The sequence below is a fragment of the Sylvia atricapilla genome, chromosome 1, assembly GCF_009819655.1.
Source record: "Sylvia atricapilla isolate bSylAtr1 chromosome 1, bSylAtr1.pri, whole genome shotgun sequence".
NCBI classification, from domain to species: domain Eukaryota; kingdom Metazoa; phylum Chordata; class Aves; order Passeriformes; family Sylviidae; genus Sylvia; species Sylvia atricapilla.
The window spans coordinates 81,861,396-81,881,757 of NC_089140.1; the positions used below are offsets into that span (position 1 = coordinate 81,861,396).

Genomic DNA, 20,362 nt, shown 5'->3' on the forward strand with positions numbered 1-20,362 from the left:
ATAATCTTTTAAGACTTTATACACAGAACTTTTTGGTTTTGGGCAAAAAGACTAATTGTCTGCTTAATGGATGTAGAACTGTAGCAGTAAAACCACACTTGAACTACACATAGATATCATGCAGTCACTTCTCCCATGCAGATGGCTTCAGCTTTGTGTCCCCTTCCCACTCTAAAAGTGAAATTTTTAGACTTTGGAAAGTAAGTCTGGATTAAAAATCTGTTTGTTTTCAAACAGTAGCAAAGTTGTACTGTTATTAAATAAAATATCATTATGTTTTGCTTTCTTTACAGATAATCCAGGCAAACAATAGGTAAAAATAAGGGATGTTGAGCAGGTTTTACAGGCAGCTATGGGACTAGCTGAGTTCCAAGAGCAGTTTTAGCAGATTATGGGCATGGAAATGACACTATCTGGTGTTTGTAATTGGCTCACACCTACGAAATATCAGATGAGAGGAGGCCAAAATCTATCCAGATTTTAAATATCAATACTCAAACTTAGCTGAAAGGAAAGTGCTTCCATGCTTTTAAATACTGCAGGTTTTACTAGGACTTTTCAACATTTCTTGCTTGAACAATATATGTGTTCAATAAATGATTAAATGAATGGCACTTAAAATAAGATTATTTTTTTTTACAAATATCACAGCAATCAAAGAATAATCAAAGAGTTAGCAGGAATTAAACTAGTAGGACACAAAAACCAAATTAGAACAGTTCATTAATATATTTAATGACTATGCACTAAAAGCAAATTAAAAGTTGCTCTAAAAGCATCTCAAGAAAGATCTAGCTGGATTTAACAAACTTTTATTCAGCAGTCTATTCTTTCATAAATTCTTTAGAGGCTTGCCTGCTATTATATATTGTAGGCAATATTAATCTGATATTTAAATTATTGTCTACCAGTCTTTCAACACTAATTTAGTAGTTAATACAGAAGTCGTCACAAACAACAGGCTTAGAGTCAGTTTGAAAACGCTCAAGGGATAAATCTAAAAAATCACCAGTAGTCAAGACCAACAAAATTAATAATAAACCACCTCACGACCCAAGAAATTATAATTTCATATGCTAAAAAACATATAAAAATGAACAAGCTTATAGCACAATAGCTGGAAATACACTGAAAATTTCTATTATGGATGAAAGACAAAATTAATCTCCTACCCCAACGGAAGACTAGTGTCAGATGGATAATTAAGGACTGAAGTACAAAGGGAATACAAAGATTACAAGTAACAGAAGACAGTAAAACAATAAAATTGCAGGAATTTTTGATAAATTATCTTGCAGTAGAAGAAAATGTATAAAATTTTAAAATACAGAAATTGTTATATTCACTCCATTAACTTTTATATAACTCATACTTGGGAAAAATATTCAAAGCAAATCAAATGCCTTAAAGACTCACATTAAAATATGGTGCTGACCAAGATTGTCACAGACACGTCTAAGAAAATCCCTCAGTTATAGATGGGGCTGCAAAGTGAATCCTGGGTTCTAAGCATCTCCCAAAATCAGTACTTTCTGGCACATAAATAATTTTTATGCTCCCCCTATTTGGTATTTTCTGCTTGCTTTAATAGCTTGATATTTGAATTATAAAACCATTATATCCCACCCTCCATTAAACAACCTCTCTTCTTCAAAATCCTTGTTTTTCAAAGAAAATTAATGATACATCCAACACAGGTAAAATAGAACAAAATTAGCAGATTACAGAGCTGCCAGCCATCTTTTTCTGAAGACTGTGATAGGATGCAGTGGTGCCTGCTGGCAGATACTCTCTTCCTTGGGGAAAGGAATAGGAGAAGGTGATGCCCCACAAGGACACACCCCTTGCCTCTGCTGCATTCCCCTCTCTTCTGTGAGCCCCAGGCAGCCTGCCCCTCATCCCATGCCAAAGTGGGTCCCCAGGCAAGGAAGAAATTTTGAGGCTGCACAGAAGAGCATGTAATACAGCAGCTGCAGGAAAAAAATAAATAATAATAAAAAAAAGAACAACGCAAAAGGGAGAGTAGGTGGAAAATGACTAAGTTTAATGAGCCGCATTTTGGATGAGACATGCATGTTACTGCTGTTAAAAATAAACAAACAAATTAAATACTCCAGATTTGCCTCCCATCTAGCATGTTTATGGTAGTTACAGGAACTTCTATCATATCATTCATATCATGGGAAATGTTTCCATAACTGAGGAAATTTAAATCACATTTGAATAAAGATGTTTTGGAAACAAGTTAACTGCATGTCTTTAACTTGCCTGCGCTGTGCTCAGTTGCTAGCTTTCTGAGGAACTGCTGCAGCAAGGGTCTATGAAAATAGCGTGTGACGTTAGCAGAGACAGGGTGATTTGGTCTTTAATTAAGGTCAGCATGACCTCGGTCATGGCAAACATCTCCGAGCCTTAATGATGACGGGAAAGTCCATTCACAAGTTAGAATCGAATTTCCTCTATGTTAAAAGACACAAATCAATCTGGATTTTAAAGATGCAGATATAGCAGCCTCAGAGTGGATACAGAAAGGCTCTTTAGAAGCTCTGTGACAGACAAGCAGAAAAGAGATTTTGCTTTTCTTCTTTCTGTGCTGCTTTCCGAGGTTGTCAAAGGCAATCACCATCAACACTAACTGCATGGGGAGAGAGCCAAAAACCTTGATGAGAATTGTCAGGTGAGGAACATAATATTGATCTCAGAAACACTGTGGCACCAGATGATCCTTGCAGCTCCTTCTGGCCTAGTGATCTACACATTAGTCTTCAGTTCTGCTTGAGCAGACACTTTAGACCCTAAGGTACTTTCTGGCTCTGGACAAGTAAAGATTATAATGAGGCTCACACTGAAGATACAACACACTTCATGTTTCAGGTGCAAAGTAATTAAATTCTCCACAGTGCAGGTGGAGACAACAAGCAAAATTACAATAAGGAAACCCATTAAGTTATACTGAATTTTTTAAAACTTTAAGAAAGCAAGATGATTTTTTTATGTACCATATGAAAGATCCTAAAATACATAATGATATTCATCAGATCTGTTCAGAATAGACGAGAATATGGCCAAATACAAGATGATCTTTTCCACTCCAGATCTGAGTTTTTCCTTTGCATTAATTGTCCTCATGCTACAAATGTAACATAGGATGTTTGAGGTCAAACTGTATGACCCCACACATTAAAATCAGTATTTAACCAGTAAGGAAATGAATTAATGGAGGCATACAGCATAAAAATGACACTTCAAAGGACTTTGAATAAATCAACAGAACTTCAAGAGATGAAGCCGGAGAGACACAGGTCAGCTCTTCTGAATCCCAAAGCAATGTACTGTGCACTTTGGCACTGATGAAGCGTTATCACTGCTCTACCTTTGGAAAACATAGAATTTTAAAGTAGTTATGTAACTGAATATAGCTTTGCATTTATTTTCTTTTTTTTATCCAGCTCAACAAACTTCATAGAAGTAGAAGAGAATTAATTTCTGTTAAATGTCTTTGAATTTGATTCCCTACAACACTATAGGCAGAGAGGAAAATAAAACCACCCAAAACAGTATTAATCATATTTGCTGTTCTATTTCCCAGAGCTTGCTTATATAAGTGTAGGAGACTTAAAAGAAATAAATCATTACTTTTCCACACACACTGTGGTTTAGCACTATCCCTTACCACAGCTTTCTCCACCACCCGAAAACACTGTAAATGGCAGCAAAAGAAAACCGAACCTCGACAGTCTCAATCCATCTAGGAGGTATATACATGACTTTCTTGTCTAAGCCTACTCTGCCCCTCTCAGAAGCAGCACTGTGTTCACATGATCTGTGATTTAATCTATGAGTAGTCCAACCTGATGGCCCATTGCTGACATCAGGGCAAAGTACAAGAACTTGATGAAGAAACAGAATTTGTGGAAATAAGGCTTCTGTACTTGGGTTCAGACTTATAAAAATATCCTGTGATATTCAGACGTGTTTGATTCCAGCTCGATTCACTGAACTAAATGGAAGATACTTGGACACAAGCATAATCAAAAAACCTCACTAACCACAGCTGAAACACAGCAGTATAGTCAGTCCAGAGACTTTGATTTGCTGTTAAAAAAATATGTGTAGAAGAGGAGAAAATTCATATATTCATCTATATTATGTACATTAGATATATATAATTTTGCATATTATATATACAGGCACTAATATTGTCAAGACATCATATAATGCAAAGCATTTTTTTGCTGCTAAAATGCTGAATACCACAGAACATACCATGAACTTTCTCTGAAAAATACTGGAATTAACTCGTTTCCAAAATAGGAACAGATCTGCAATCCTGAGTTCAAGAAAATATGTATGAATTTCAAGCCCATACACACTGTAGTTCTACTTTGATCTATATCTTGGATGCTTGTTAAGGAAAGATTTTAATATCTAAAACATAATACTCCTTTGAGATAGTGCTTATTGCTCTTTTGTGAACTGACTTTGTCAAGATGAGGCACAACATCCATAATGCATTCTGAAAATTTTCTTAGCAGCAGCTACACAATTATCACTGCCTTCTTTTGGCATCCAGTTAATGAGACAGTAACTGCATTATCATTCAGATACACTGCAATTTTAAAATTTTTAAATTCATTTCTATTTATACTTTCATTTGGTGAATACATGTTTTTTAAAAAGGAATAGAGTTACTTAAAAAAAAATCAAATTTTTCATCCTGGTCTAGGAAGGAGTCTTTGCCTCTAAGTACAGATTTTCATTTCCCACATCCCTACTAATATGGGTATAGAAACATATTTTTTTGTTCATATTCAGCTTCACAACTCTTAAATCAGAATTGTTAAAAAAATAATGATAATAATCCAATAAGCAACAGCCCTGCAGAAACAAACCTAGCTGCTCAGGTTTTAGCATAATACAGTACAATCAGAACCACTATTTTTTCCCTTAGAATTATTTTTAGTACAAGCAGACCTCAACATTTTAGCTTCTGACATGAAAAGAGAACATATTTATTTCTCTTACTTCACCCTAATTAATGCATAACAGTTCTTCTGAACCTCCTTCACAAACTACAGAATCATGTGCATTTTGTTAAGCAAAATGTTCTAAGTCTTTGCCTCAAGATCGCACGGGTCAGGTCACAGATTTTTCATTTCCTTCACTTGTAACATTTCAGCTAATTTGTGCTTGCCTTGAGCATCAGGCTAGCCATTTTTTTCCTCTTTATTCAGGGTCATCAGAATTTACAATGACCTACTTCCTTACTAAACAAGCATGTTATGAAGTATTAATGGATTTTCTGTCTAATAGGCTGTGCTTTCATACTGTGTAAGAGAAAACTTTCAGATCAGAGAAAAGCAATAAGGAAGATCAAAGGTATGGAATGGCTTCTAAACAAGCAAAGATAAATAACTTTCAATTCTGCAGCCTGGGAAAGAAATGATAGAGGAGGTGTGACAGAGTTTTATAGGATCACGAATGATCTGGAAAGGGTGAACTGAGCTCAACTCTTCAGTGTTTCCCAATGTAAGAATTTGGGGGATGCAAAAATATGACAAATTTAAAACAAGCAAAAGATGGTTCCTCTTACAACACAGGTAAGCTGATGAACTGTCTGTCACAGGAAGCTGTTAAGCAGGATGAACTATACTGAAGGTTTAAAAAAAACCCACAAAAATTAAATTTTTTAAAAGGCCCGGCTAGGTTAGAAAAAGAAGCCCAAAGCAGGTTTTTAAGAAAGAATAAGTAAAAAAGCAAGCAGAAATGTATTTTAAACCAAGGTGAGAGGGAAGCAGAAGGAAGGCATAAATCTTGGGAGAAAACTTCCAGCAATTTACAAGGGGAAATTTGAATTTGGAAAGCTAAAATAAAACAGCAGACTTCACAGAATCACTGAAGGGATTGGAAGGGACCACAGTGGATCATCTGGCCCAAACTCTTTGTTTAAGCAGGGTCATCCTAGACCACATGGCCCAGGATTGTGTCCAGATGTTCTTGAATATCTCCAGACTTCAGACTTTTGCTAATTTATAGTAAATTCTAACCAAAAGGTGCCACTTGCAGAGCTACCAACATGATAGCAAACAGTCCAAGTTTTCAGGAAGATTTCTTTTTCTTCCCATAGTGCAAAAGAAGCCAATTTACCTGCACACACCTCAACTGCAAAAGAGCACTGCAGATACACAGGAGCATCACCCTGAAGCAATTAAGTCCAACTCTTGCCCTGTGTCTTAGCTCCTCAGTTCTCTGAGATACCTCATTATGCATCATAGCAAATCATCCAAACTGAGAAGGAGAATGTCAGCACCACTGCCTTCTTTGTGCTGTTTTCACAAACTAAATAACAGCTAATATAAATTTCTGATAAAACATAAGGAACTGTGGCAGATATTTCTGGGATGGAAAGAGCATTCATTACTGTAAATCCCTTTTCACAAGCTATATTCAATCTTTCTCTAAAAATTGTAACAACCTTTCAGGCTCAACTCTAACACTGAGCTCACCTCTACTCTTTATCCTTATATTTCTTTCAGTGACATTGAAGAGGAAAAAAATGTGCTCCACTACCTGAATGCTCAATGTCTCTCTAGGGACAGCACTGTCTGCTTAGGCAGTTTGCATCAGAAAATCTTTCCCTTCTCTCCACACCCCCAGAGCAATTGCCTGCAGCAATCCTTCACTGCCAGGTATCATATCAGCTCAGTAATTATGGAGCGACATTTCCACACTTATTCTTCTTTAACTCTGATACTATTGTGGTTGCCTGGAACCCTGACATTGATCAGCAAATGTCTAGTGAAAAATCAACTCCTCATGCAGGAATAGGCATGCCTGCAACTCCCAGAAGGAGATATGAAAGTTTAATGTTTTCTCATGATGACCACAGCTTATGGATTCGGTGTTTACCACATCCCAAGTGTGAATATGAAGGGAAGGGATACCCTGAGGAGAAACTGTCCCTATGTTATTTGTTGTAAAGATATTAAAGTAAATCTTCATCAAGTTCACCAAGAAAAACACTTCCTAGAAAAAAGTCATAATGCTGTTTATGAACATATGGAATTCTATTTGAAAATATGTGGCTCTGGTTTATGGTGGAGTTTGCTGACTCTGGTAAAGTCAGAGTCAAAGCTGCTGCAGCACCACATCCCCACATCCATGCAGCTATGAGACATACATACATACAATGCATTTATACACATACCAGTAGCCAACCACACAGACCAACAACGACTGAAAAAACACAAGATCAGTGCAGCACTTGGGCAAACACAAGCTGCGTCAGCATCCTGGTCCTTCTCCCCTCTCTGGCTCAACAGGATGAAAGCAATTTAGCACAGAATACATACATAGATACATTATATATCCCAATCCCAGCATAAACCAAATCTGTTAAACAGCCAGCCTCTGGATCATCACCCACCTGCACAAACAGGTCTGTCTCTGGTCTGGCTTGGACTCTCTGCTTCCTCCAGTAGTCCAATCACATGGTCTCTAACCTCTCCAGTATCCAAGCCAGGCTCACGGCCTCATCTCCCACTCACCATTAGTGTGGTCTGACCAGTGATCATCCCATGTGCTGAGATACACACCCACAAAATACAAGTGCAGCTGCCCCAGCTCTGGAGCCTGTCTGACCCACAGCCCCCTAAGTACCAGACAGTATTCAGACCTCTCCATTCTCTCCAGCTGCTGCACTACAACACCTGTGACAACACAAGGTTTCCATTCTATGGTCTCCCCACACATATAGGCATATGCACACCAAAAGTTAGGTGTTACAGATGGAGGTTGAGAAGAAGACAGTGTGGGACAAGGACAGGGCATGGCCAGATAACAGTACTGACCACAGCCTGTTAACATGTGGTCATCTGCTTTCATTGCCTCGTTCATCTATCCTCCCATATTTGTTCCTCCTCCAAACCACTATGATACCTCCATTTCCCCACTTTGGTTCCTCCCCTAAACATGCCATACTAAGTCAGTTAAGTGTCCAATTTGCTTGGATTAGGTTATTGGGGTTCCTCTGTCACTGTTTCTCTGCTACTTCACGTTTTTTGAAGATTAGCTTTTAATTAACATTGACATAACAGTTGATCCAATCTAAGAGTCAGCGGAGTTTAGAAAGCATAGACAATGGATATCAGCCAAAGGTTGAGACAAGGAAAATATCCAAAATATCCAAATCCAGTGTGTAGAGACACATTTTTTCCAGACAGGACCAGCTGGTTGCAGCTGCAATAATTATCCCAGCAGTAATATGAGAACGATTGGAGTCACCGCTGAGGCTGCTCCAGCAGGACTAAAATGGCTCTCCAGCACACTTCTGCTGCCTGTGGTCTCCTCCTCGCAGAGGAGGGAAAGAGGCAGAAATTTGCCACTCAACACCCTTCAGTATCAGTCTCTCACTCATTTGAATTGCCTGCACCAGGTGATTCAAATGCAGAGCTGGGTTTAACACTGACTCTGCTGAGGAAAAGAGGGTTAAAAATTTGGCATCTTTATTTGTACTCTGTTCTAACCTTGCAGGATCTTAAAGGTTACTGACAAAGCCCAGGAGGAGTGACAGCACAGGTAGGTCCAGGGAGGATACAGAATGTGTTTTAAAAGGTTACTACTTGATCTCCCACTGTCCCAGGCAGGCCAGCTCTGCTTGTGTGCAGCCCAGGGATTTGACTCAAGCATATTTTTAGCAAATGCAGCTCAACAGAAGCTGAAATAACGTATTTCAGAGAAAACAACTAGATAATGATTTCAGGGACTGTGTGTGCACCATGTGCAAGAGATTCTGATGTGATGCAGTCAATACCAATAAGAGTAGAATGGGAATCATCTCTGCATTCAGAGATCATTGGTGCAGTATCAATAAACTGAACTGAGGTGAGAAAGTTCCAGATACCTGAGGAAAACATTTACTCCTTAAATGACTGGATAGCAGAAAAAAGGTGTCATTGCTGATGACTGCACAGCAAATAAAACAAAATCTTAGAGCAAATAATAGAGAACATTATTAAAAGTGCCTCATTACCCACCTTTAAACTTGTCAGTTTTCTACTTCTATTTATTAGCATTTATACTTTTGTCCCCATTTTTGCACAGATAATTTAATGTTTCTTCTCTATCCCCTCCTTTTTGCTTTTATACATTTGTGGAACTTCTCCACTTTTAAAGACTCTTGAATTGTAATTGAATTGTTGTTGAATTGTTATCCTATGCTTATTTTATTAAAAAAGAAGAGGGAGTAGAGGGAAGGAGGGCAAGAGAAGCCCTAAGGATCTTAACCAACCTGGCTGTATTTGATGTTAGGAAATAAATTAAACATGATAAATGAATGAATCTAAATAGTCCATTAGGGCAAAAGAACTGGGGTTGGACTGCCACCACTCCGCTGCCCTGCTGGACCCTGAGGACATTGTCACTACAGCAAAAGCCACTCCGGGTGTCACACAGGGACAACACCATCTCCTCTCTCTGCTCCTGCCCACTGGCCTGTGTGAGATGGCTGGAGAAGGCAGACCACCCGGGAGCATTGCTCCTTGTCACTGTGGGCTGTTTTTTCCCCAGGCCAAAATTTAATGACTCACGCCACGGGCCAAGCACTGTGTGTGTCTGCGTGTACATGGAGGTCAGCGTCAGTCAGCGTCCAGAGACCATCAGCAAATCCCCAGCTGAATTCCATCAGAAGCTAAAACTCCATCTCATCACCTGCATACTAGAGGAAACAGGATAATTGCACACCTCATACTTGCATTCAGAATGTGAAGGTCTCTCACACTGGCTGTTGCAAACCTCCTTGAATAAACCAAACAGTTTTACTAGAAGTACATAATGTGAATAAACACTCATCAGGACACAGTCTTTCCCTTTCTGAAAATAACTTGAGCAGGATCTCATCTCTATGTGTCTAGGGGCAAAGTGTAGCTAATAACACTAGTAAATAGGATAGAAAAATCTGCTGGGGTTAACATGAACAAATATTACTGTGACAGAGAAGCTACTAAACCAGAACCACACATAGTGAGAAGGTATTCGAGACAAAAAAGATTGTTTAAGTGGCCATTAGAAATCTTTTAAATGAACAAATTTTTTCACAACGAAACCTGATTTGTTTCTTTGGAGCAAAACTTAGTATTGGTTTCTTAAACACAAAGGTGTTCCTGCATTGAAGAACTCAAAATCACATGCTTTAGAATTTGACCTACTCATTTGCATTCATTAATGCTGCAATAATTTTCCCCAATTTAAAACTGACCCCACTGAACTTTAAAGTCCTTTTTTTCATCCTCTTCTGCAGCAGCACGTAGTGACAACTGTTGGAACAACAGGCACTGGGACCTTGAATAGATAGTACTTTGCATGCATCGATAACAAAACATCTGCTGGAATGCTTTAGGGTACTTTTGCTCAGGTGTTTGTTTGGTTGCTGTCCTGCTGAGGCTTTAGTCAGAGACAGGCCATCAGCCTTAGCTCTGGGCACCCATCAGCAGTTGAATCTTCTGCAGATCTATGCTATTTCAACACTGGTAAGTCTTAGTTATTTGTTAAAAGACTAAAGGGCTTAGGATTAACCATGCTATTCTATATCCAAGGACACAGAAGCTGGACTAACATTCAGATGCAGAGAGATTTTTGCACAGCTCTGAGTTTCCAGAGCAGCATAACTGCTTTCACACAGCCTGAACTCCCAAAGCCTGTGGACCTGAGTTAGCCTGGTGCAGAGGCAGCTTGCTTACTTCAGATCTGTGTTCTTGTGTTTCCTGAGCTGATAGACTGCCACATATTTGGGAGAAAATATATCCTCAAAGGAACAAAGAAAATAAAATTGCAGATTCATGAACATAACTTTATGTCTGATAAACGCCAGCCTTTGCTGTTTGCAGACTGCTGCAATCAAAGAAGATTGCGAAACTCATGCTGCCCCACTCAGAAACAGGCAGGAGCTAGCAGAGTCCAAGCAGGTGACCTTTGCAGCAAATATGCAGCACACAGTCTTTAGTATACCCAGAACCAGTTCTAAACTGATGGCAGATAAACATAATTTATTACATGTAACTAGAGGGAGGCACGGGAGAGACATGATTTCTTCTCAGACCCACAGATAACAAATGATGCCACTCACTGGGTATGTAGGAACACATATACCCTGAGAGAGGAAAGAATATGCAGTGCCATTTCCAAAGGTGCAATCCCTGTGAAGACTTAGGAATTTCTGGACACACAGAATCATAGATTCATCAGGGCTGGAAGAGCCCTACAAGATCGTCCAGTCCAACTGTCCACCCAGCACTGCCACTGTAACTCCTAATCCACTAAACAGTATCACCCAGCACCAGATCCAGGTTTACTTCAAGGTTTGCAGGTGATGTCCTCCAGCTGTGTCTTGAGGACATGACCATGATCATTGCAAGCTGTTACCTTGCTCACTAGCACCATTTTGATCTGTGCAAAGCACTATTTTCCCAGAGCCTTACATGTCTTGGAGGACAGAATATGTCAGAAGTGTTTTGGAAGAAGTTGACACTTGACCACCGTGTTTGGCGAAGGGAAAAGGGGGGGGGGGGGAGTTTGGGCAGGTAAACAAAAGCTGTGCTGTGCTACCAGCTCCAGGGCCAGAGAACAGTTCCCCTTTTACCAGCAGCATAACTGTAGCTGCTAAGAAAAAAAACCCAAAACATGTGGCAGAGTTTACCTCCTTCACACCTGGCCTCCACGTGCTTGTTTGGGAGCATTAACTGATTCCATCACAGGACCTACAAGATGGGCACTTGAAGGCAGCTCTGCAACCAGCAGTTTACTGAAACACATGGCAGAAGTGTGCTGAGGGAAACAAGGGCTACCCAGGGACTTGCATGAGCACACACTGCCATGGGTGCACAGGAGTGCAAATTTTGGAAGATGACTGGAAGAGGAATGACTTCTAGTTGACCAGTACTTTTGCACTGGTGGGTGGCAGGGGCTTAGGTGACAAAGAGAAAGATCCCATCCTATTGTAGGCATCTACAAAGATATGGGGTTTTGAACCACTGCAAGGTGGACTCCGACTCACCAAAGTCTTCTCTACATAACAACAAGTGTTTGTGCTCCAGATCCATATTTTATGCTGCATTAAAAGTGGCTGACAGGATGGGGAATTCACATATTGATAGTGAAAAATATTTTTCTTCTACAGAATTCTTACAAAGAATATGTAGAGCCAGACGGTAATTCTTCGAGTACATGAAATGACAAAGCATCATGCCTAGAGTGAGTATCATTCACAGAATTTAATGTTCTCACTGCAATAGGAAAAGAACTAATTCACAATAAATTTGACAAAAAATACCCATCTGTAAAAGTGCTATGTAACTGAAAAGGCTGGCCAACATCTGTGAAGATGGAAAGAAATTAACAAAACTCTCAGATGAAGTAACAAATTCTTTACCCCAAAAAAATTATCTGGATAGACAGTATTACAAAATTCTGGATTCATGAGTTTAACCTTTTACTGGTAAGTTATTAACATTAAAGTCATCTTTAGAAGGATCTGGAATACAACCCCCTTGCAAAAGGTATGCCGTATATGTGACAGTTTAGTTGCTGCTCCAGCCTAGAAGGACTGGAATTTGCAAACACCTGTTTTAATTTTTTTACAGTTTTGGAAGTATAGATGGAGTATAGTATAGCCTCAAGATGGAGCATGCTGACACAGACATTTTATAGTTTCAAGCACACACTGAAGGACAGATTAATTTATATTTTGAAAAATTAAAAATTGCTTCAGCAATTGTCTCTTTTAGAATAGGAAATGTAAGCTAAAGTAGTATGAAAGTGATAAACAAATATTTGATGCTGATAAAAATATTAATTTAAATGAAGTTAACACAAATAAATATCAATCTATTCCTTTCAGTAAAGCTTCAGAATCAATGCTAACTGGAGTTATTTTATAACTCATGGAGATATTTCCATGATTAAAAAAAAAGGAGGCATTTCTTGCTTATCTTCTGTACTTTGATGATTTCATACACATCTCACCAAGATTATTTTCTATGCATTTCTTATATGCTGATTTTGGGCTGCAGGTGCTTTTGAAAACCCACATGGCCACCTGCACACATGATTTCATTTCACCATACAATTCTAGGACTTCACTGAATCTTCCATCACACTAAGTATTACAGGTCTTCCCTTTACAGCCTCAGGGACCTTTTGGAAGACATTAATAGTCTCCATGTTTATGTTTAAATACTCTGAAATGCAATTATACATTTTACTACATATCTATACCCTTGTAAGCAAGTGGCCTCTTTGTAAGCACATCCAAAGTGCACAGATTGTCTTAAAGAATGAGTGAAACACAAAGTATATCTGCTGAACATGAAAATTAGTTAACAATCCACAGCAGATGGCATTTCAATATCTGCCTAGATAAAGCATAAAATCGAGAGTAAAGAAAAAGTGCAATAATAAAAAATATGCCTACTGCATTGTGCAATGCAGGACAGAGCCTTTCTCTCTCAATGTGGCTTCCAGCTGCTGCACAATGTGCTGAGCCAGACTGCTGCAGGGGTGGGGAGAGCAAAGGGAAAAAGGCACAAGGTACAGGACAGAAGAAGCTGCTGCTACAAGGAATACAAGGAACAGAGCCTCTCTCCTTCCATGGCACTCACTGCCCTCCACACCTGCAGCTGGAACAACAGCAATTCACCTCGTGAAACCGAGCAGCAGAAAGCAGGAGTTGTTTCAGCTGCATTACCTTCAATAACCCTTCCTCATCTCCTTAAAAAAAAAAAAAAAAAAAAAAAAAAAAAGCAAGAAAAAAAGGTATTCAGGGAAAAAGGATAAATTCAGCTCCCAGTAACAGCTTTTTGACATTCATACTGAATGAAGTTCCTATGTGCTTTAAACTTGCACTGTGCAGCTTTACAGCCTAAGGGGTTGTACAGCACTGGATGTACTTAAAGACATGGGCTTTTTTTCCCAGACTTTTTTAATAAACATGATTTTTTCTTGCACTGTGTGATAGCAGCATAAACTAATTTCTATTCTATTTCTGAGCCCTAGAGCTTTAAATTTTCCTCTTTTATAAGCCAATGAATACTGGTGCTTTTATTTTTATTTTTCTGCTCCGCTACCGTATTACATAAAACAGTTTTTGTAAATATCATCACCTCTTAAAGTTACCAAGTTAATAGATGAGTTTAAATCAGTGTTCTAAACAAAAGGTATAGATGCTTTTGCATCATATGCTGCATGTGGATTAGAACATCTAAATATATATTATAGATTAAAATCAAAATTGTCCATCTTTGAAAATCCTGCTACACTTCTGATTATGAGTTTTTGGTATAATTTGTTTCAAGATGTGTAGTGATGAAGAAATTGGCAATTACTTTTTTTTAAATAAAGCAAATTCTCTTTTTCAATTCACTGTTGTTTATTATTTTTCCTGAATAGCCCATAGCCATTGATTTTTAATTTTGAAAGAGGAGACTTCAGCTTAGCTGATGGCAAATGCACAAGCTCTTGTGGATGAATCCTTGGAATTTCCCAGTTCAAACATTCCTGAAAATAAGTTTTTCATTTAGCATTTGTTTTTCTCCCACCCCAACAGACTATTATTCTAAGAATGATCCAGGCTATGAGATCACACAAAGACTCTCATAAAAGTTGTTACAAATTATTTCCTTTTGGTGTACACATTCCTGAATGGAGTCCAAAGCTAATATAAAGCTGTATGTATGCACACGTGCATTCTGCCTAGCTAAAATATTGTGCCTTTAAAAGGAACTCCTTTTACAGGGCTGCAAGAAGCCACCAAAAAAATCTTCTAAGGTAAAGAACACTACTTTAAAAAAAAAAAACTTAAAAAGGGGTGTTTTAGTGATTTAGCCAAGGTTTGGAAAGCACTTAGCCACAGCTCATGAAAAATGATTGCAAGAGTAATACTATTGCTTGCTGAGAAGGTGAAACTGTAAAAGATTAAAGATTAAAGTATAAAAAAAACCACATTCCTCATATAAATCACAGGGGAAAAAGAAAAATGGAAGCTTATAGGATATTTAATTATTTTGGTTACCTCTCTTTTTAACAGATTAAAAACAAAATTACCTCTAACAATAGTATCAAGCTGTTATGAGATCAGACTGGTAAGCTAGTTGATAATAGAGCAGGAAAAACACAAGTATTTGATTAGAATCTGTTCTGGTTTGGGGAAAAACAGGTTATGTGTTCATAGCAAGAGATGGCGGTTAAATACTTTCCATTCCAGGAATAACTGAAACGGATGTTAAAGTTGTGAAAGTCTTCTGAGCCAAATGCCTTTACATCAGAATTAGAGCCACGTTGTCTTAGAGCAGTCCTGGAGGAGACAGAACATCCTCTGCTTAGCAGTAGGATTCTCATCTGGAAAGAGGGGGCAGAGTCCCAGATTCCAGACCGTGCGCCTTGCAAAGGTTAGGATTAAAACTTTCAACAGAAAAAAGCCCCCAAACCTACATACACAGTTATCATTTTTTCATAAACCGAAGCTGAACACAGGACTCTTTTTCCCCTTTCCCGTCAGAGATCCCACAGCTGTGCATTAAATTCCCCACAGGAGCACACGGGGAGGCTGAGGCGGGTGTCTCACTGTAGGGGCTGTGTCTCGGTGCTGGGCACAGCAGGACACTGACCCCTTTGTAGACCTGGCCCCTGTTAGCATTTGGCACAGCTGCAGCTGCTCCTGGCACGCTCCTCCTCCAAGGCAAATGCCCACGCTGCAAGAAAGATGTTGATCAAGCACAAGTGAGGACTCAAAGAACAACTGTGAAAGTGATGAAAGTCTTAGCTCGTGCAAAAGCAGGCAACTCGTTTATTTTACTGACAAAAAGGTTATGAGGCAAATTCATGATAGTCGAGAAGCACTCTCATGGGAGGAACAGAAATTGGATCCTGTTGGGTCTGTCAGCCTACTGGCCAAAAAAATGAGATCCAGAAGCTGGATGACAAAGCTAGATAAATTCCTACTACAAAAGATGAACAGAATTCTAACACTGATGCTCAACAGTCATGGAAAAAAATAAGAAAGCTTGTGGAAGCACATCTCCACCATTCCTGATTTTTAAACCAGGGTGGATTCCCTCTCCCCAAAAGACATGTAGGTCAAACAGAGATTACTTCATGTAACCAGCAGAGAGTCTGTTGAAGGATTCTTTATCACAGCAGGAGGCTTTCATCTCAGTATCTCTAATTGCAACAGACCCAGGATCAAGAGCATCCTAAGCTTTGTGGCTTTAGGGAAGCCACTTTTTTGATGTAAAACCTTACAGAGGATAACAAAGGAATGACAAAACCAGTCAAGCTCTGTCAAATTTCAAAATGAGCGGATGCTTCAGAACATGGAATTTTCCCTATCCATAGACTGAAGGCATGATTAACTTTTAAAATGTTATGGGATGCCAATCAGTCACTGAAAGATGCTGAAAAATTGAAGGGGGTCCAGCAAAGGCCTATCAAACACATAATACGGGGAGAACTTGACATAAGAAGAAAGACTGAAAAAATGGTTGAAAATGAAATTACTGAAAAAAGCCAAGAGAAAGCTCAGAGAACATACAATGGATGTCTCAAAATATAGGAAGTAATCATAAAGGTGCTGCAGGTATTCTCTACAGAAGGATGTTTGTAACATACACAAGATATATATATACTATAATATATATTCTATATCAACATAAGGCATATCATTGACAAATGATATTTTTCTTTTCGGTGCTATCAGTACCTCTAGTCTAAGTCCTTATTTGTGGTCTCGATTTTCAAAAGCAAAGAGCACAAAGCAAACACCTTTTGCTTACACTCTGAAGTATAAAAATAATAATCTAAAAACATACAGAGGGCAAATGAAATGGAATCAGGGGGCATTATTTAGTCTTTCCCCCAAATTCACAAGAATGCAGCGCACTCAGTACTTGCAGTAACTGCCAAGCTATTCGTAACACTTAACACATTTCACAAAGACAGAATAGAAAACTAGTAACAACACGGAAACTAAACATTCTTAACAAATTTACAAACTATGGAGAGACTGCCACTCTTTCTGAATGAAACACGAAGTTACAGAAGATATGAAAGACAGTAATTCTGCCTCACAGATCATGATTTGTTTCTTTTGATTCTGCAGATGCGATGGGTCCAAAAATACAACATCTTCTGTAGGTATTGTTTTAGGTATACCAAATGCTAATGGTTCTAGAAAGGTAAGCAAGAAAAATAAGTAATTTTTGCAAACAGCAATTTTAACTCAAAACAATTTTAGATGAGTGGCAAACATTAACACTGTTTAGCAGTGTATTGATGCCCAGAATAAAAGCCATAGGTTAACAAAAAACTGATTGTTTCCCACTACAAATATTAATAAGTGTATTACTGAATTATTTAAATATTAACTGCAAATGATCACAGTTCTTGCTTAACATACAGCATAACTTTGCAACTTCCACAAAAAACCACTCAACTAATCCAAATAAGCAAGAGAAAAGCAAAACTACCTTGCTCATAATTTAAAATTTCTACAGAGAATTACATCTCTGTAATTTTGTTTACCAGACTTCAATTTCAATATTCCATAGAACACATTACTGCAGCCAAAACTGGAAATAAAATGCTTTTTCCTGAACAACAATTTACAAGGCAGGACATTTGTAAAATCGTTTTGATGCACAGTGTTTCTCAAACTAAGCCTTAAGTAACTTAAGAAGTAAGTGGAAACTATTACTTGCTTTGTCCTTAATGCTATCCGCAATAAATAGTACAATGTCTGTCTTTCTTGTTCTATTAGTATGTTTATAAAACTGTGTTTATTTTAAAGCTTCAGTAGCATTTTGATCCAAAAGGTAAAATAATTCTGTTTCATAAACATGGCGTAACTATGCTAAAAACCCAATGTTATTGTTTTTCAGAATAAAATCTTATGTTTTCCTTAAAAAATACAGATTTCTATCAATGTCAGCTCGGATCATCACAGTACTGCAACTAAAACCGTAAAAATTCACCATTTTTAAAAAATTCTGTAAAAAAAGTAAAAAAAACCCCAACTCATAATATTTGGATTTTCACAAATTAATAATCTGCAGTATGTCATGCGGTAGATTATCGAAGTTGAGTTACAATCTAAGACAGAACTGCAAACACAGATGGGTTTCAAAATGTCATGGAGTCTGGAGCCAGCCAGTCTCATTCAATCATTGGGAACAGTCAGGGTGAAGCTGTAAAATTCCTATAAATGGCTGAGAATTACAGAAGGAGGACAAGACCTACAGCAGACCTGTAAAGGGCAGTGTCTTCACAGCAGAACTTTAACTCAGCTAACTTGAACATATTCAAAGGAACAATGTCAAAGATAACATTTTGCTACTTGGAAAAAGTCCTTGGTCTTGGAAGCAAGGCCTCAATGAGGTGAGGAGATGAACAACGTGCTTTACAAACCAGAGGGGTAATGGACCTACCACAGTACAACTGCATCACATATTTTTTTCAAGCAATGTAAGTTTTCGCATTGGTAAGTGCTAAATGGCTGCAGATTCCACCACTTTTGCGTGTAATTCAGGAAGACACAACATTACTGACACCTCCACTATTAGAAAGCGAATTACCTGCAAACTAGCAATTCTGAAATCAAGACAGAAATAAGTTTATACTCCCAAGCACCCACTAAGGCACTTCTGGCTCATTTACCAGGCTATTCGATGCACAGTTAATCATTTACTCCACAAAGCACCTACCTGCCAAACCAAGTGCTCCTTTACAACAGCGGTGCCCGACAGACAGACGCTGAGCACAATCGTGTGCGAGGCAGAGGTCAAGACGCTGGCAACTATAGCATCCCTCATGTTGAAGGGCAGCATGGTGTACACCACAAAAATGATGAACAAGAAAAACGACACCTGTGCAAGACACCAAGACAAAAAAAGAAGCATGTCAAACTCACTTTGGAATAAGATTAGAAAATAGCATTTAATTCTGAGTTGTCGCCAGCATAAAGTTACATACCAGTTTTTCACAGGAAAGTCGTTGCCAACCACTGAAGAAAATTAATTTAGGAAGAATTAATTTTTAAGAGCGTTGGAAAATTTACATTATATTAGACTTCAGAAGTGTGATTTCAAGATATTAAATCATGGTTTCAGACCTACAGAATAGTCCAAACTTTTCAAATTTTACTTAAAATTTATACTTTCGATTTTTTTTTTTTAATTAATGCTCTGTTTTACAAGTAAAGAGTTATCCCAGCAGTGGTCAATTATGATTGTGACCTGCATTACAAAACAATCTGCCAAAGTCCTCACAGAGCCTTAATTTCAATATAGAGAGATTTTGTACATCCCGATGAACTAAAAATTCATATATATATGTGACATTATGCAAAAAAAAGAAAAAAAAAATGTGCTCAAGTTTAGCCAAGAAATTTGATTTAACAAGATTGTATTTCATGTGTATCTACATAACCTATGTCAAATATCATAAAATCACTACATTTTAAGGTAATGCATTTATTTAGTCATGAAAAACAGCTTCAGAAAAATCAAAGTCCATATGCAGAATCTCCTGTTATCTTATTTTAAAGGGTAATAGTGTCCAAACTAACTTTATGGAACAAATGCACAGCCCAACTCATAACAGCAAAAGGGATTCCTTAGCTATACATAGAAAATATATATTTGATGGTATGTTTATGTTTCAAATCCCACCACACATTTGAGGAAATGTAACTGGATTTGGGACACAAGTTTTGCACACATAAGTAAGTAGGCGATTCTGAAAATGTGCCAGCTTGTATATAATTGTATCTCCATGTAAGGCATTCCATCAATTTGATGTAAGCCTATTCACCATCTAGCAGTTGCATACCCGCAGTACAGAGAGAACACAGAAAGCTCCCAGGCAGGTATGAGCAAGAGTAATTTGCTGCATACATCCCTTACTGTCAGCCTGTATTCTTCACATCTGCCTGTGACAACTGCAGAGTCAACTACATATTCAAGTAGGCTCAGCTGCAGAGGAATTGTGTTAAAGAACATTGATTTTAAAAAAGTTGACCCGTCAATTCTTATATTTGCATTTATTTCCAGTCTTGAAATTTGGCATGAGAATACTGTTGCAAAGCAGGATATCTATCAGTCATGTTAAAACACAAACCCTCCTCCAAAATACATGCAGGAAACGGCATCTGTCATCAGCTCTTTAATTCTTGGCCACACTGCTTTTCTCCTATTTCTAGTAGTAGTCTAATGATCTAAGAGAGTTCCTTTTATCACAGAGGTTGCTTTTTTATATCATGATGGCTCAAGACTTTTTTCCACACGTAACCTGAAATAAGACACTTCTACCTTTCATCTTG

At 38.1% G+C, this 20,362-nt stretch overlaps 1 protein-coding gene across 1 annotated transcript in view; it reads right to left on the minus strand.

The window, feature by feature from the left end:
• The window catches only part of ADCY2 (adenylate cyclase 2), a 204,169-nt gene that overhangs the window by 120,717 nt on the left and 63,090 nt on the right, over positions 1–20,362 (minus strand). The window contains 1 exon segment of the mRNA XM_066326668.1: positions 18,747–18,908. Coding sequence (XP_066182765.1) covers positions 18,747–18,908 — 162 coding nt within the window.